Source organism: Rhinoderma darwinii, chromosome 7 (genome assembly GCF_050947455.1).
Source record: "Rhinoderma darwinii isolate aRhiDar2 chromosome 7, aRhiDar2.hap1, whole genome shotgun sequence".
In the NCBI taxonomy this organism is placed as follows: Eukaryota; Metazoa; Chordata; class Amphibia; order Anura; family Rhinodermatidae; genus Rhinoderma; species Rhinoderma darwinii.
In genome coordinates, this window is record NC_134693.1 from 63,448,299 (window position 1) to 63,466,871 (window position 18,573).

General features: G+C 42.9%; 1 protein-coding gene across 2 annotated transcripts in view; it reads right to left on the bottom strand.

Moving 5' to 3' along the window:
- Window positions 1-11,189, bottom strand: part of LOC142657922 (flavin-containing monooxygenase 5-like) — a 53,891-nt gene extending 42,702 nt beyond the window's left edge. The window contains exons 1-4 of one of the 2 annotated variants that reach the window (XM_075833463.1): window positions 11,123-11,189; window positions 10,878-11,023; window positions 10,394-10,582; window positions 4,846-5,008 (exon numbers count right to left, since the gene is read on the bottom strand). In XM_075833463.1, the coding sequence (XP_075689578.1) occupies window positions 4,846-5,008; window positions 10,394-10,582; window positions 10,878-11,009 (484 nt within the window). In that variant the 5' untranslated portion in view covers window positions 11,010-11,023; window positions 11,123-11,189. Of the gene's footprint in view, window positions 1-4,845; window positions 5,009-10,393; window positions 10,583-10,877 lie in introns of both variants that reach the window. The other variant, XM_075833464.1, reaches the window with a different exon arrangement.
- Between the last annotated feature and the right edge of the window lie 7,384 nt (window positions 11,190-18,573).

The window sequence follows — 18,573 nt, forward strand, 5'->3', positions numbered from 1 at the left end:
CGACATACAGCCCCCCCTGTAGGGAACGCCATACAGCCCCCCCCCTGTAGGGAACGCCATACAGCCCCCCCCTGTAGGGAACGCCATACAGCCCCCCCTGTAGGGAATGCCATATGGCCCCCCTGTAGGGAACGCCATACAACCCCCCCTTGTAGGGAATGCCATACAGCCCCCCCTGTAGATAACGCCATACAGCCCCTGTAGATAACGCCATACAGCCCCCCTGTAAATAACGCCATACAGCCCCCTCTGTAGATAGCGCCATACAGTCCCCTCTGTAGATAGCGCCATACAGCCCCCTCTGTAGATAGCGCCATACAGCCCCCTTTGTAGATAGCTCTATACAGCCCCCTTTGTAGATATCTACAGAGGGGGCTGTATGGCGTTATCTACAGGGGGGACTGTATGGCGTTATCTACAGGGGGACTGTATGGCGTTCGCTACAGAGGGGGCTGTATGGCGCCAACGCCATACAGCCCCCACTGTAGAGAACGCCATACAGCCCCCACTGTAGAGAACGCCATACAGCCCCCACTGTAGAGAACGACATACAGCCCCCTGTAGGGAACGCCATACAACCCCCCCTTGTAGGGAATGCCATACAGCCCCCCCTGTAGGGAATGCCATACAGCCCCCCCCTGTAGGGAACGCCATACAGCCCCCCCCTGTAGGGAACGCCATACAGCCCCCCCTGTAGGGAATGCCATATGGCCCCCTGTAGGGAACGCCATACAGCCCCCCCTGTAGGGAACGCCATACAGCCCCCCCTGTAGGGAATGCCATATGGCCCCCCTGTAGGGAACGCCATACGGCCCCCCCCTGTAGGAAACGCCATACAGCGTCCCCAACCCCCCAAAAAAATGCGACCTACAGTGTGTCCTACAAAAGACATGTATCCCCTATCCACAGGATAGGGGATACATGTGTGATCGCTGGCAGCGATAAGGAGAACGGGGGGGCGAAAGTCCCCCAATGTTCTCCATGACAAACCTCTGACTTCCGGCGTCTGCGCAGCTCAATAAAAATGAAAGGAGCGCTGGTCACGCATGCGCAGAAGCGCGACCGGCGCTCCATTCATTTCTACGGAGCTGCCGACACAGACCACGGAAGTCAGAGGTTTGTGATGGAGAACTTCAGGGGACTTTCATTCCCTTGTTCTCCCTATCAATGCAGCTGCTAGCGGAGCCTCCGGCCATGGTGGGGGCACGTGCCGGCGGGCGACACGGGCCCCCTCATGCCATGGGCCCCGTAGCAGGCGCTATGGCTGCTACGGCGGTAGTTACGCCATTGACTCCCAGCATATCCTTACCATTGTCTGGACCATGTGGGGAGCTGTATTTTTACGCTGTACAATCCTATACGGCGGGGGTTGCACTATTAATGTACTGAGCTTGGTTCTGATACTGTATTTATAGGCTGAGCTTTGTTCTGGTGATGTATATATGTATTGAGCTTCGTTCTGTTTCTGTATATATGTACTGAGCTTTGTTCTGGTGATGTATATATGTACTGAGCTTGGTTCTGGTGCTGTATTTATGTGCTGAGCTTGGTTCCGATGCTGTATATATGTACTGAGCTTTGTTCTGGTGTTGTATTTATGTACTGAGCTTAGTTCTGGTGCTGTATTTATGTACTGAGCTTGGTTCTGGAGTTGTCTATATTCACTGATCTTTGTTCTAGTGCTGTATTTATGTATTGAGCTTTGTTCTGGTGCTGTATATATGTACTGAGCTTGGTTTTGGTACTGAATATATGTACTGAGCTTTGTTCTGGTGTTGTATATATCTACTGAGCTCTGTTCTGGTGCTGTATATATGTATTGAGCTTTGTTCTGGTGCTGTATATATGTATTGAGCTTTGTTCTGGAGCCATATATGTCAGAGCTTGGTTCTGGAGCTGTAATTATATAGAATATATTTATAATAAAATTGCAGGGCAGATAGAATTTTTTTCAATTAACTGTATATTTAATGGGAACCTGTCTGGTAGTTTAAACCCCCTGAACTGCCACCATGCGGTAATACATGACCTGACAATATTTCCAAACATTCCCCTCTAAGTTTTTATCAGATGCAGCAAGTTCTATCAAATTAACTTTTAAAATGATGCACGATATATGCTAATTACTCATTAAAGGGTCATGGGTCGGTGCCGCTATCCTGAAGATCACATAGTCCTCCCTCCAAACCCACCTTTCAATTTTGGATTGACATCCCCATGGCTGTTATACATCACTACCAGTCTCCTCCAACTTTCTTGGATGCGCCATTGCCTTGTACTACTTGCAATATGCAATTTGAGAAAAACGGGAAAAAGTACGGCGCTGCTTTACAAATGATGGTACAAATACTGTAGAATGATGACGTTTATTGAACAATCAAGGCTACGCGTTTCAATGCCGCATATGGCCTGAGGAAGATGCCGGTGCGGCATTGAAAGGCGTAGCCTTGATTATTCAATAAACGTCATCATTCTACAGTATTTGTACCATCATTTGTGAAGCAGCGCCGTACTTTTTCCCGTTTTTCTCAAATTGCATATTGCCTCATTGCGGTGGCCAATAGGCCTGACCGGTTGGGATTTCGGCTGCAGCACTCACTTCTATCTACATGTTCAAAGCGATTTATCTACGGCCCTGTGGTAAGCATTCAATTGTCGTATACTGACTGCTACTTCTGGACTTACTCACAATATGTGGCGCCGTGTTTTTTCCTTTTATTTCTTGTACTACTTGGGCATGCACCGTGCAGCGAGGTGTATTCTGCCCGGCTGCACCGCGCATGCCAGTACAAGTCAACGGCGCATCCGCAAGAGTTGGAGGAGGCTGCTAGTGATGTAGAACAGCCAGGGGAATGTCAATCAAATTCTGGGGGGGGGTATTTCAATTTTCGCCTCAGGCATCAGAAAAGCTAGAATCGGCCCTGAGCCCTGGCCATATTTGTTGCCATATCTGCAGTACTTCAATATCATCTTCCATGTCCTCATCCAGCTCTAATTTAGATAAATTAGAGGACACTACTTACCTTGATCTTGTGTAGGAAGCACCACCACAACCTATTTCCTTAAAAAAGTTGCCTCGAAAAAGGATAGAACAACTAAGTGCTTGGAACGTCAATGTAAAATATGCAACCTCGAAAGCCTAATGCTTATCTGGTCATGTATTACCACTTTGCGTAAATTAGTTGAGCTCTCCTTGGCCGTTGTGGAGCATCTACCCCTGTTCTACTACGAAAGGGGCAATAAGTAAGGAACGGTGGATTGCCTACTTAACCCCTTAATGACTAGGTGTGAAAAGGCCAGCTACATTTTTTCGTTATTGCCTCTTCGTCTCTCAGCAGTTATAACTTTTTTGTTTTTTCATTGACGTGGCTGTATGAGGTCTTGTTTTATGTGGGAGAATTATTCTTTTTTCCTGCACAGTTTGGGGGGGAGGGGTACAAAAAATTTACTGTGTAAGTTATGTATTTTATTTTTGCGGTGTGGATATAGGAAAAAGTGATTTACAGCATTGTATTTTTGTTCATTTGTTATCCCTTTCACGTTTCACGCTAAACAAACCTGTGTCATGTAGTTACTTAATTATTTTTATTTTTTTCGTGTTTATGTAATGTATAGGCAATAAAATATATTTTATGCTAAATAATGGCTTTTTTTGTTAAAAAAAAATAATTTAATCCCATGAAGGAATAACTTTTTGACAACTTTATTTTTACCTATAATGTGTTAACATACTCCTGTCACTATGACTCTTTCTAGGTCCCCAGGGATGACTGCAGAGTGTTTCGTCAGTCTCCGATTGGATCACCGGGTTTTCTAACAATGGACCCCATGTCTGCCATGCATGGAAGCCTACAAGGCTCTGCCAGGGGCCTCTGTAAGTTTTACATTGAAAGGCATAATAAAGAAGTATTGCAGGAAATTATAGGAATGATAAGAGAATCGCAGATTCAAGTCCCTAATGGGACTAAAAAAAAAGGTTAAAAACAATGTCCAAGGAAAAAAATAAAATAAAATTGCCCTTTTTCCCTTAGAAAGTTCCTAATTATTGGAATAAAAATATATATATACATAATTGGTATGACCACATCCGCAACAAACTGCACTATAAAATTAACATATTATTTATTAAAAACTAAAAAATGAAAGCCAGAATTGCTGTTTTTTGGTCACCTCGCCTCTAAACATATACAATAAAAAATGATCAAATAGTCGTATGTACCAAAAAATGGTACAAGTAAAAACTAAAGCTCGCCTCGCAATCACACAGCTTCATCAAAAGAAAAAGAAAAAAGTGATGACTCTCAGAATGTGGCAACACAAAAGCAAATTGTACATTTTTTTTAAGCGTTTTTATAGTTCAAAATGAGTAAAACATAAAAAAACAATATCGATTTAATATCACCGTTATAGTACTGACCCGCAGAATAAAGTTTGCGTGTTAATTATATTGCACAATAAACGCCAAAAAAATTAAACCCACGAAATAAAGCTCAATTTGCAAAATTTATGACTTTTTTAACATTCCCCTTTAAAAATAAGTTATTTCATTTTTTCAATACATGTACCCCAAAACAATTGCATTAAAATGCAGCATATTCAGCAAAAAACAAGACCTCATATGGCTATGTCGACAGAAATATTATGTAAAAAATTATGACTCTCAGAACACAGTGGTGGATAAAATGGAAAAAAAAACACCCAAAATAGCTGCGTCCCTAAGAAGTTAAATATTGACACATTATTTTAAATAAATAATGATTAAATTATTATAATTATTAATCATAAACAATGAAATTAATTATTAAACTGAAAAAAAGATTTCTGAATTGATGTTTTTATCCTTACCTGGAAAAGATTGCAGTGGTAAATGTGGAAAGGTATGGTGTCCACTACAGACAAGTATGCCGTCAAAAATTCCAACTTCTTGCTTCCCATCACATTCTGTCACAACATCCCACTGGCCTGTGGTGGCAAAGTCGGGACGCTTCTTGATGTTGCATACTTTGGTCTGAAAAAAATTTATTAATTAACAACTATACTAATAATATCAACTTATAATATACGTGAAAAGATTTAGAGCTGCCGAGGAAGCTCAGTGCAGACAGAAATTTGTGCAATCAGTTTACCATGGATTCTTTTAAATCAGTGTTTTGGCACTCTTAGGGTCAGTTCACACAGAGTTTTTTTACACGTTTTTTGACACGGAAACCACGTCGGAAAATGTGCAAAAAAACGTCCGAATATGCCTCCTATTGATTTCAATGGGAGGCGGAGGCGTTTTTTTCCCATGAGCGGAAAAAACGGCTCGTGGGAAAAAGAAGGGACATGCCCTATCTTCGGGCGTTTACGGCTCTGACCTCAAATTTACATCAATGGGAGGCTGAGAATGGGTATTTCAATGCGTTTTTTGCCTGCGGCGCTCAGTTCTCGTGGGCGAAAAACGCGGCGAAAATTGCCGTTCAGGCAGAGCAAAATCTGCATCAAAATTCCAAACTGAATTTTGAGGCAGATTTTCTGCCTCCAAAAAAATCTGCAAATCTGCAAAAATCTGCAAAAAAATCTGCTTCAGAATTCCTTCAGGTATTTTTGAGGCAGATTTTTAACTGCCTGCACGTATTTTTCCATTTTTTTCTAGGCGTTTTCCGCCTGCGGCCATTGAAGCTAGTGCAAGGACCACATGCAAAAAACGCAGCGAAAAACGCCCAGAAACGAGCGCCGCGGGTATTTTGTGCCTCCCATTGATTCAGTGCCCATGAAACAAACGCCCCCATGATATCAGTGAGGGGCAATTTCAGACGTCTTTTGGCGCTTATTCCGACATGCATTCAGTGTCAAAGTCAGCACCAAAAAACGTTGTGTGAACTGACCCTAAAATCTTAGAGGAATGAAAAGCATGAAATGTGCTGGCAAAGGAAATACTTTGGCAATCAATTAAAAAAAAAACAAGATAAAAAGTCAACACCTACCGTCAAGGGCACAAGTACCATAACTACATGTTCACATGAGTTGGATTTGCGACAAAAAAATAAATGGGAATTTTCTGCAGCGTGTGGATGAGATTTTTCCAGTTTTCACAGTTTCCCCAACTGATTTAATTGCGTAAAATCTTCAGCATAGTACAGTAGCACCAAAGTAGATGAGATTTGACCAAAGCTTTGCCATAGCGATGGCTCCTTGTTTCCCAACAGCTTCATCCCTTGTGACTGCTGAAGCCAATCACAGACTGTAGCATCATCACGGGAGGCCGGGCTACATGGAGACCAGAGGAATGCGTCGCTATGGCAGTGCCAGTGAAACGAAGTATTGGCGCTTATTTTTTTCTGCTCTTCTTACTGCAGCGGCAATTCCGGGCAAAAATTTGCACCATAATTTGGTGTGGCGTTTTGGCCGGAGTTTCCTGTGGATTCTAGGTCAGATACACTATGTACTTTTATGTATCCAATATGTGTGAACATACCCTAGGACTAGCCGAGTGTGAGCTATTTTCAATCTGGAAGTCTCAGAATTTTTACTACAATGTTTTTTTAAACTAAGGTAGGTTTGGAAATTTGGCAATGAAATTGTTGCAGGCGGCCCTTTCCCTTTGGCTTTGAATGCTATGTGCTGTGTTTGCTGGTCATGCATATCTATTTGCTTCACATATTTACTTTTACATAAACTAATCTGACTTTGCAAGAGATTAATCATAGCATAAAATGCAAGCTACGACTTGCTTATTGTTAAAATTAAGTATTTCAGAATAATATTTCAATTAACAAAAACATCAACAAGTAGATATTAATCTCGCTGATGTGCTGCTGCTGAAGTAGTTTTATTATTAATAATAATAATAATAATAATAATAATAATAAATTTTTGGTGCCTTTTTAAGGCATTTTAAAGAGGTTACAGAAGTCTATGGAGACAAACTCCATACCCAGAATATGTTGCATTTTGAACAAGGCCTCAATCTCTCACCTGGATTTATGAGCCATTACATGGACACACGTCACATCCCCCATCAGACTGACTCCAGATCCCTTAACTCCTAAGTCATCACCCCTATAACCCCAGTTTTATTGCCCCGGCTTATCTTAATGATATATCACCTCATGTACTAATTGTCTTTGTGTAACATCTTAAATGTTGTGCTTTTTTCTAAGACATTCATTTGTAAAGCCTGAAGAAGGGGCCTCTGTGCTCTGAAAGCTTGCATATAGAACTTTTATGGTTAGCCAATAAAGGTATCATACCTACTATACTTTTGTCTTTTTTGATACAAAAGTATTTAACATTGCATATTGTTTCTGGCTAACACGGTACTACACTATTTTTTATTGCATTTTGAAAAAACACCACTCATCACAAACATGCCAAAGCACGCTTCCTCCTCCTCATGACTTCCTCTCCTGCCAGAAGTTTATCCTTGGGACACATCTTGACGTAAATGTAGATCATCAGTTACTCTAATCCTCTAATTCTGGCTGTATAACTCCTTAAATGCTGTGTGCAATAGCAACCACTTCATCTAAGCAGCTTGACAGAGGGAGGGAGTTACCTCTGTCAACCCATCAGTGCCCTGCAACATGATCACGGGGTGCCGCCGGGTTACCATGACAGCCAGAGGCCCGTTAAAGGCCCCCAGTCCTCCCATAAGCATCTGCCTTTTAAGCCATCCCATATGCTTAGTCTAATGCCTCATGCACACAACCATTGTGTGCCGGCCGGGTCTTATCTTTATCTTATCTTTCCACGGATCAGAGAATCAGGTCAGTTTTAACGGACTCGATTCTCCCGCTAAAGTGAATGGGACCGTTACAATTATCGGGTGCCACTCGGATGCCATGAAAAATGGCCCGAGTGGCACTCGGTCGTGTGCACTTTACTAACAGATTTCTTGTCAGTTTAAGGCTGGGTTCACACGTGGCGGAATTTCACTTGAATTCCGCTGCGGACACTCCGCAGCGTTAATCCGCAGCGGAGCCGTTTCTCCATTGACTTCCACTTAAATTTAGAAGTGTTCGTTTAGACGATGCGTAAAATTCCACTGCGGAGCATAGGCTGCGGAGCGGAATTTGGTGTCCGCAGCATGCTCTGTCTGTTGCGGAGCAGTTGCGGACTGGTTGCGGACTCATGGCGGAATTTCTCCATTGACTTCAATGGAGATTCTAAATTCCGCAATGAAGTCCGCAGCTATCATGCACATGTTATGTGTGCTGCGGATGCGTCTTGCTTTTTTAACATGACATTTCTTCATTCTGGCTGGACCTATGTATTTCTAGGTCTACAGCCAGACTGAGGAAGTCAATGGGGCTCCCGGAATTATGGGAGCGTTGCTAGGAGACGTCAGTAAATAGTCACTGTCCAGGGTGCTGAAAGAGTTAAGCGATCGGCAGTAACTGTTTCTGCCCCCTGGACAGTGACTACCGATCCCAATATACAGCAACCTGTAAAAAAATAGAAGTTCATACTTACCGAGAACTCCCTGCTTCTGTCTCCAGTCCAGCTTCCCAGGATGACGTATCAGTCTAAGTGACGGCTGCAGCCAATCACAGGCTGCAGCGGTCACATGGACTGCCGCGTCATCCAGGGAGGTAGGGCTGGATGCCGAAAGAGGGACGCGTCACCAAGACAACGGCCGGTAAGTATGAAATTCGTTTACTTTCACTAGGGAAAGTGCTGTCCCTTCTCTCTATCCTGCACTGATAGAGATAAGGGAAGCACTTTTTCCGCAGTCCGCAGCAGCTAGTCCGCATCAATTTACTGCACATTTTGGGCAGATCCGCAGCCGTAATCCGCAACCCGGATTAGGTGCGGCATTGATGCGGACAGTTGCGGAGGAAATCCGCCACGTGGGGGCATGCCCTTACACTGAAAGGCAATAATGCTTTGGAATACAAAGTATTTCAAAGCATTATATTAGCAATCAAATTAATATAGTTTCAGGTCTCCTAGTGGAACAAAAAAAATTAGAATTCGTTTTCAATAAAGTTGTTTTTTTTTGTGCTTTTTTAAAAAAGTCCCACCCCACCTAAAAAATTAAGAAAGAAACCGTTTTTATCAAAAAAAATTTAACTAGTGACCCAGAAAAAAATACATATAAGGTATTGCCGCAATCCTATCAACCCGTAGATTAAAATTAAAATATTATTTACTCCGCATAGCAAAAGAAAAAAAATATATGGTGCAGTTGCAGTCATATTTGCACCGAACCGTAGACTAATGTTAACACGTTATTTATACTGCACGGTAAGCAGTGTTAAAAAAAAATAAAAAAATTAGAAGGGAAATTGCTTCAATTGTCAAAATTTTAAGACTTTATTCACACTTGGCTTCTTTTTACACCATGGATTTGGCAGCAGCAAATGAGCTACAAATTCTGTATGTTTTACATGCGGATTTGCTGCGTAATTGTTGTGGATTTGACAAATTGAATTGAATTGTAAAAAAAATTCAGATTTTGCAGCATATTTGCAGTGGTCAAAACCATGGCGTAAATATACGCAATGTGTGAATTTACCATGAGGATAGGCCATCAATGTTTGATCAGTGGGGTTTCAACCTTTGAAATCCCCGCGGATCAGCAAAATAAAGGGACCACAGCGCTTAAATCTTTGCCCCTTCATTGTTTACACAGGCACATTGGTTTCTTTATATAGGTGTCTGTGTCTGGTACTGCAGTTTAGTCTTATTTACTGTTGATAGGCAGGGATCCCATAGGTCAGACCCTCACCAATATAATATTGATGGCCTATCCCAGAGATCCTAAATATCAACCATAAATGTTTGACTCAAGGAAAAACCCTTTTAGAGTGAAATCTTAAGATCTTAAATGAGCACTGTCAACAAACTTTGCATAAATAAATAGTGCAGGCGATTATAATAAACTTTATATTATATCTTATCAGAGTAAAAAGCCTCTTTCTGCTCTTATCTGGTTTTTTTCCTGTTCCCCCACCTCCTGGTAAACTGACTTTCACTCTGAAAATTCAGCTCTATCCGTCTCCAGTCGGACTGCAGCTCAAATGTATCAAATTACACATGTCTATTGAAGCCTATGGAGAGGGGAGGGGGAAGAGTGAGCAGGAAGTGCATGAGATAAGAGCAGAATGACAGGTATAGTCTAATGCTGGAGCAAAATAGGAACTTTTTATCACAACCAAAGCACTTTATTCACATCAGTACAGGTCAGTACTGCTAGAAATTGTAAGATCAAAGTCATATAATGGTCAGAAATATTGATACTCCTAATGTACACATACATTGTAGCTTATCCTGAAAAGTCAAAATAAAAACATCAGGTACGCTTTCGTAATATAGAAATATTTTATTCCAAAAATAATGTATTTATGCAAGTTAGACATTTAGAAGTACTTCATACACAATAAAATACAGATAAAAGTGAAATATTTACCTTGAAGTGTATGTACTTCAGAAGGTTAAAATGCTTAGCGTACATTCGGAAGTAGTCCATAATTTTGGAATTATGCATATAATTTGGAAAGTCATCTGGAATGGGGTAATCACTGAAGCACATCATCTCCTTGGATGTATTTATGATCACAGATTTGTAGATACTGGCTCTAGAATCCTCTGGGTTCTCCTGAAGAAATACAATGTAAACTGTGATCATTTTAATCTTAACATAATTCCAATGTGTTATTTATACTATAATAGTCAACCATATCTGAAATTGATACTATATATACAGCTGTGTTTGTGCATTGAAGTCTGCATATTAATTTTTTTTGCCACAAGCAGGAGTGAATCCTAAAGTGATGAAACATATAAAGGAAAGCTTCACTTTTTGGGACCCAATCTTAGTTCTGGTTTACAAAAACACACAGAAATTGTACCATACCTGCACTGTGTGAACACAGCCTTCATGATTCACTTACCTTGAACCTCCATAAGCCCCCAATATCGCCAGAGCTTTCAAAACAGATGGGCTCCAAATTTTCATCTAGACAGCATTTTATTGCTGTCAAACCACTAGAGCCTGCCCCAATAATACAAATTTTCTGCACCATGACTTCAGATGTTACTGATCATTAAAAAAAAATGTAAAAGTTATAATTAGTATAAGTAAACGTAGAAATATAAAATATTAGGTTTTCACAGCTCTCGCCCCGTCACAGCTCACCACTTGTTTTTCTTCTGTCTGTGTTTGCGTAAAAACAAAAGAGACCAGGGCGGAATCCAAAGCTGTGCTGATAATATCTGATGGAAATGTGCCATGTATGTGCAACGTGAGAAGGGCGTTTTGCCTGTTTAATTTAAAGGAAGAAATAATGTTTGCTTTTTTTTGCCATACAACTATTTTTTTGCACATACTGTAGAAGTTTAATTCTTTTATATGATTGCAAGTTTCAGCAGGGTGTTTATTATGAGTACATTTGTCAGGATTTTTTCTTTTATGTCTGTATTACACAAAAACAGTACGGTCCTTGTTCCAGAGGGCAACTATTTACGGGAGTTTAAAACTTTGCAAGGCTCCACAGAGGAGGATTATCAGTAGTAAGACTGTGTGTGTGTTATGTGCTGTGTATGACATATGCCATGTGAGTACAAAATATGCCATGTACGAGATGTGTTATGTGAGTGATGTGTATGCTATCTGTGTTCTGTCATTGTTTTCTTTTGTCCTGATCATGTGATGGACACACAGATGCATGGCTCGTTCCAAGTCACAGCTCTAATAACTGCACTGTAAATGTAATCAGTCCTGCAGCTGTGTGTTCATCACATGACCAGGACAGCTTTTTATCACCTGGAAATAAACAATGACGGTTCCTATTGAATGATTGCAAGCGGAAATCTTGATAACTCGAAAAATTGATACGAAAAGTATGTAGGAAAATTGTATCACTATTCATTATGCAATAAGCTTAATTGACTAAAATCATAATACCCCTATAGGGATGTGCCCATTAACTCCTACTTTGTAACAGTGTTAATAGTTACATTGACCACTGCACATAGTATCACATGTACTGAAAGTATTCTGCTAACTACTAGGCATTAAAATCCTCTTCAAAATCTGTATGTGTTACCTGCAGGTTTTGCCACTGATTTTTCCCCAAATTTGAATTGCAAAGATTGAAATTACCATTACAATGGAAAAGGCAGTTACTGCTTATGAGACATTATATTTTGCATTATGACTGGCGCTATCTACAGGGGCACTGTGACTGGCGCTATCTACAGGGGACATTGTGACTGGCTTTATCTACAGGGGGGCATTTTGACTGGTGCTATCTATAATTGGCATTGTGACTGGCACTATCTACAGGGGGCTCTGTGACTAGCGCTATCTACAGAAGACATTGTGACTGTCACTATCTACAGGGGGCATTGTGACTGGCGCTATCTACAGGGGGCATTGTTAGTGTGTGTGGTGTTTTACTTTACAGTGTTTGACTCAATTTACTTCACTGGGACAGAGCATGGTGCTATTATATTCCGATGCACAGTGTGTGATGCCATTATATTCAGGGGCATAGAGTGTGGCATCATGAGAATTTTATCTTGCGTTTATTGAAATGTTGGAAAAGTGAAGAGCCAAAGACATCTTTGTGGCAATTTCTGCAGAAATGGTCTGTGGCCAGGAGAAGCCATCATAGAGGTCTGGACTGGATGGAGAAGAAAAGAGAAAAAGAACAAAAAAGAATCTGAGGTGTCACCTGTGAGTCACTCAATGTAAATGTTTATTCTCCCTGTGAGTAATCAGTACTGTAGTAACTGTATGATCTCCAGCGAGATGACGGATAGTAGCATTATTTTTTGGAAACAACAACCACTAGCATATTCTAACCACTGTTCAGGCTATACTGGGAGCTGTGGTTTTATGTTGTACAAACTTATATGGCAGGGGTTGAACTGAATTTGCTAATTATCTCTGTACTGAGCTGTATTTGTGCTGGTGCTGTATATATGTAGTGAGCTAGTTCTGGTGCTGTATATATGTACTGAGCTTGGTTCTGGTGCTGTTTTAATTTACTGAGCTTTGTTCTGGTGCTGTTTTTAAGTACTGAGCTTGGTTCTGGCATTGTATATATGTACTGAGCTTGGTTCTGGGGCTGTACATATGTACTGAGATTTGATCTGGTGCTGTATTTATGTACTGAGCTTGGTTCTGTTGTTGTATATTTATGTATTGAGCATGGTTCTGGTACTGTATATATGTACTGAGCTTGGTTCTCGGGCTGTATATTTATGAACAGAGCTTGGTTCTGGGGCTGTATTGATTTACCTTATCTTAAGGTAAAAGTAGATGTTAAATCTACTTTTACCTTAAGATAAGGTTTATCTATATATACATACAGTAAAAAAAATAAACCCCAAAAAAACATGGTTTTTCCAATTCACCCATTATATCGTACTTTAAATGGTGCCAATAAAAACTGCAACTCCTCGCGCAAAATATGATCCTTCACACACAACTCCATTGATGTAAAAATAAAAAAAGGTACGGCTCTAGGAAGGTGGCGAGTGAAAATTAAAAAAATTTATAAAATGGCTTGGACTTTAAGGGGTTAAACAACTGAGACAGGTTCTTTTTATTTACGGACAGCAGATTTTTTTTTTTCCGGAAACCACTAACAATTTAAAGCTCCTGACCTCTTTAGTGTCACGATGTGGGTGTGGACCCACTGGGCCATACCGCGTAGCGGAATAGCAGCTGGCCAAACAGGTAAGTACAGAGTTTAATTAGTTCAGCGAGGGTACCTGAGGCAATCATAGGCAGTAGCGAGGCAGGCACGTCCAGGACCAGGCGGCGGGAAGTCGTTAGGTGAGGCGTAGCAGATCAAGCGTAGGCTGTAGCACAACACGGCAATAGCACAGCGCGGCAATAGCACTACGTAGCATGGAAACAGGATACGGGATACAGGATATAGGAGCAAGGTACACTGGGAAACTGGAAGACACTGGGAGACCATAAGCACGACAAACGAAGGGTAACGAACAACGCTCTGGCAAAGAGCAAGTGGACAGAGCCCTTTTTATAGCCCAGGGCATCCTGGGCTAGATTGCAGACTTCCTGCAAAAATGCGCGCACTGGCCCTTTAAGGCTGTGCACTCGCGGGCGCACGCGCCCGCCGAAGACACTTGAAGTCCGGTAGTGAGTGCCGGAGCCTCACAGGAGGACGACGCTGCAGCGAGGTAAGATGTCCATGGCCACGGCCATAGGCGTTACATTTAGTGTCCCTTGGGGGGTCGTGTGAAGTCCTCCGTGGGGTCGCGAGGCACTGACTGATGTCCCGGTTTCAACTGTATCTGCATCCTCAGGACGCAGATACAGTTGAAAACAATGCTGGAACAAGGAGCTGACGCACGGGCGTTGAGCCGTGAGCGGCTCGGAGCAGACAGGCACGATGTAGAGACGTCAACGCGCCTGTCTGCACTGAGCAATACACTGCACCGGAGCAGCAGAAGGATCTCCTCCACCCATCATGGTAATGGACATAGATGAGTATGTATTTTATTATGTTTATTAGGCACTATTGGGGCTGTGTGGAAGCAGCTATGTGGGCATTATACTGTGTGGGGGCAGCTGTGGGGAATTATACTGTGAGGTGGCAGCTATGGGGGCATTATACTGTGTGGGGGCAGCTTTGGGGCATTATACAGTGAGATGGCATCTATGGGGGCATTATACTGCAAGGGGGCAGCTGTGGTGCATTATACTGTGAGGTAGCAGCTATGTGGGGCATTATACAGTGTGGAGGCAGCTGTGGGGCATTATTCTGTGAGGTGGCAGTTATGGGGATACTATACCATGTGGGGACAGCTATGGGGCATTTCACTGTGTGGCGTCAGCTATAAGAGCATTATACTGTGGGGGCAGCTATAGGGTCATTATCCTGTGGGGGAAGCTATGGACTCAATATACTCTGTGGGAGGCACTAAGGGGTCACTATACTGTGTGGCGGCAGCTATAGGGGCATTATAGTATGTGGGGGCTGCTATAGGGGCATTATACTGTGTGGGGGCAGCTATGGGAGCATTATCTGAGAGAATATAAGCTCTTCATGTCACATATAGGAGTCTTTTATTTCTACTAAATTAGTGAGGCCCTCCCTGTGAAAAATCAGGCTGTTTGTCAACTCAGTGATCTGGATGTTTAGTGACATCGCACAAAGAACTTGCACCCCACATACAAACACATTTTAATAAAGTCTATACGTTTAGTACCCTCATCCTAGTCTGAACTCGATCTGTAAACTTCTCTACTGATACCTGCTACATGCTGCAGTCATACTGATAACAAGAAGAGTGCCTAATACATTTCTGACAGATGGAATACATTGGCATGAATAATTGTCTTCAGCTAGTTCCACAAAAAAAAAATCTGTACATGGTTTAGGGATGGCAATTGGGGTAAGAGTTTATATAAGGGGGTGGGAAATTATATATATATATTCCATGCTTTTATTAAAAAAAATTAAATACCTGCGCCAATAAACGCGATGTTTGGAATGCATGAACTCCTCAGGTTTTTGCATATTTTTGTATATAAGGGGTCTGCCCAAGTAAGTGTTATGGTTGAGTAGTTACATTTTCAGGAAGTTTTTGGTGAACATCATTGTTACATGCAAAGTTTTATCATGTTTGCAATGAAAAAAAACACCAGTTTTTAATGATTTAGTGTTTTATGTGTAAGCTTCTGCTTGGATACATGTTTGTCACAAAGTTGCATGAAGGTGGTCATGGCTGTAAATAGCTTGGTAATACTATTGCAATCATCTGGTTTGACTGCTCCCCCTTACTTTCCTTTCTGCTCACACTGTAAATCGCTGACACACTTGTAGCGGCGGTTCACAGTATTACAGACTTCTCCCATTGAAGTGAATGGGAGAAGGCTGTAATACTATGAACCGCTGCTGATAGAAGGCTTTAATACTATGAACCGCTGCTGCATGTTTCAGCGATTCACAGTGTGAGCAGTAAAGAAAATAAATTGGGATCAGCACTCGTACGAGTGCTGCGACCCCTTCAAAAGAGCATATCAGCGGGGGTGCCAAGAGTCATACCCCGACTGATAAAATCAGGGGCGTAGCTAAAGGCTCATTGGTCCTTATGCAATGGTTCTTCTTGGGCCCCCCAAACTTCTCATGGCCGATGGCCCGCAGCTTTCAGCTGCATCCCTGGGTCTCCTAAGTGATCCAACGATGCAGCACTAGCAACCAGGGGCATCACTAAGGTCTTGAAAAGTCATGGGAAATAGCACCAATACATATACACCCCGAAAAAAAGTGTGTGCGTGTATGTATATGTGTATATATGAGACATCATATCTATGGTACTACGACCCTATAGTTATGGATAGCATTAGATGCAGTGGCTTAGCACACTTTGTCACATATGATTGAATTAGATACAGTGGCTCAGCAGACAGTATCACACGTCGACGGGGTACAACTGGGCGACGGTCCCTACGCTCAATAAGTGCACGACAGACAAACAGACAAGGGACACAGAAGCAAAGGGAAATGGGGCAGTTGCCCACGGCAACACCGTGAGCAACAAGTGTGGTGAACGAGCCGAGTCAAACCAGGAGTGTATGAGGTACCAAACGCAGAGCAGGAGAGTAGTGAACAAGCCGAGTCAAACCAGGAGTGTACGAGGTACCAAACGCAGAGCAGGAGATTAGTCAGTAAGCCAGGGTCAATATGAAGCAGGGTCAAATAGTTCAGAAGCTGCAGCAGGGCCAGGAAACCAAACGAGAAGAATCACAAGCAAGGAGGAACAGGAAAGGCAGGTATAAATAGACAGAGGGCGGGAGCTAGCTCCGTCTGGCTAGGCTGTGATAGGCTCTCCCACTCCTAAGCCTGCCATCCTGAGTGGTGGAAGATGGAGTCAGTCTCACAGACATAGAAGCAGGTGCAGACTGATTACCTATGGGCGTTGACACAGAATCTGTGCCTGGCAGATCCTTTACAGTACCCACCCTTTTATGAGGGGCCACCGGACCCTTTCTAGATGGACCTGGTTTATTGGGGAAATGAAGGTGGAACCTCCTGACCAATACCCCCGCGTGAACATCCCGGGCGGGTACCCAAGTCCTCTCCTCAGGCCCATATCCTCTCCAATGGACCAGGTACTGGAGGGAGCCTTGGACCATCTTGCTGTCCACAATCTTGGCCACCTTGAATTCCACCCCCTCAGGGGTGAGAACGGGGATAGGAGGTTTCCTCGAGGGAGCCAAGGACGGGGAGCAGCGTTTAAGGAGGGAGGCATGAAACACGTTGTGTACTCGAAAAGATGGGGGCAACTCCAGTCGGAAGGAGACAGGATTGAGGACTTCAATGACCTTGTACGGCCCTATAAACCGGGGAGCAAACTTCTTGGATGGGACTTTAAGGCGCAAGTTCTTTGACGATAGCCACACCAGATCCCCGACCATAAACAAGGGGTTAGCAGAACGTCTTCTATCTGCCTGAGTTTTTGTATGCTCTGGGACGCCTCTAGGTTCTTCTGAACCTGGGCCCAGACTGTGCACAGTTCCCGATGAACGACCTCTACCTCGGGATTGTTGGAACTACCAGGTGAAAGGGAGGAGAACCGTGGATTAAACCCAAAATTACAGAAAAAGGGGAAGACCCCTGACGAGTTACTGACCCGGTTATTAAGGGAAAATTCGGCGAGGGGAATGAATGAGACCCAATCATATTGACAGTCAGAGATAAAACACCTTAAATATTGTTCTAGAGACTGATTAGTCCTCTCAGTTTGGCCATTAGTTTCAGGATGGAAGGCAGAGGAGAAGGACAGATCAATCTCCAACTTTTTACAGAAGGGTCTCCAAAACAATGAAACAAATTGTACCCCTCTGTCAGAAACAATATTGACAGGGACCCCATGGAGACGCAGGATGTGTTTGACAAACAAGGTAGCTAACGTCTTAGCATTGGGTAGTTTCTTGAGGGGCACAAAGTGGCACATCTTACTGAAGCGGTCTACTACAACCCACACCACTGACTTGCCTTAAGATGGAGGCAAATCGGTGATAAAATCCATGGAGATATGGGTCCAAGGTCTCTGGGGAATGGGCAAAGAACGTAGTAAGCCCGCTGGTCGGGACCTGGGAGTCTTGGACCTAGCACAAATTTCACAAGCGGCGACGTAGGCCTTAACGTCTTTAGGCAACCCAGGCCACCAATAGTTTCTGGCAATGAGGTGCTTGGTACCCAGGATGCCTGGATGACCAGATAGTGCGGAGTCATGATTTTCCCTAAGTACCCTTAGCCGGAATTGCAGGGGAACAAACAGCTTGATCTCAAGAAGGTTCCCGGGAGCTGAACCTTGATCAGCCGCAATTTCAGAGACTAAATCAGAATCAATAGAGGAAATGATTATACCTGGAGGCAAAATACAAGCAGGATCTTCCTCCGAAGGAGGGCTGGCCATGAAGCTACGCGACAGTGCATCAGCCTTAATATTTTTAGACCCAGCCCTATAGGTAACCAAAAAGTTGAATCTGGTAAAAAATAACGCCCATCGAGCTTGTCTCGGGTTTAGCCTCCGGGCAGATTCTAGGAAAACCAGATTCTTGTGGTCAGTAAGGACCGTTACCTGGTGCCTAGCCCCATC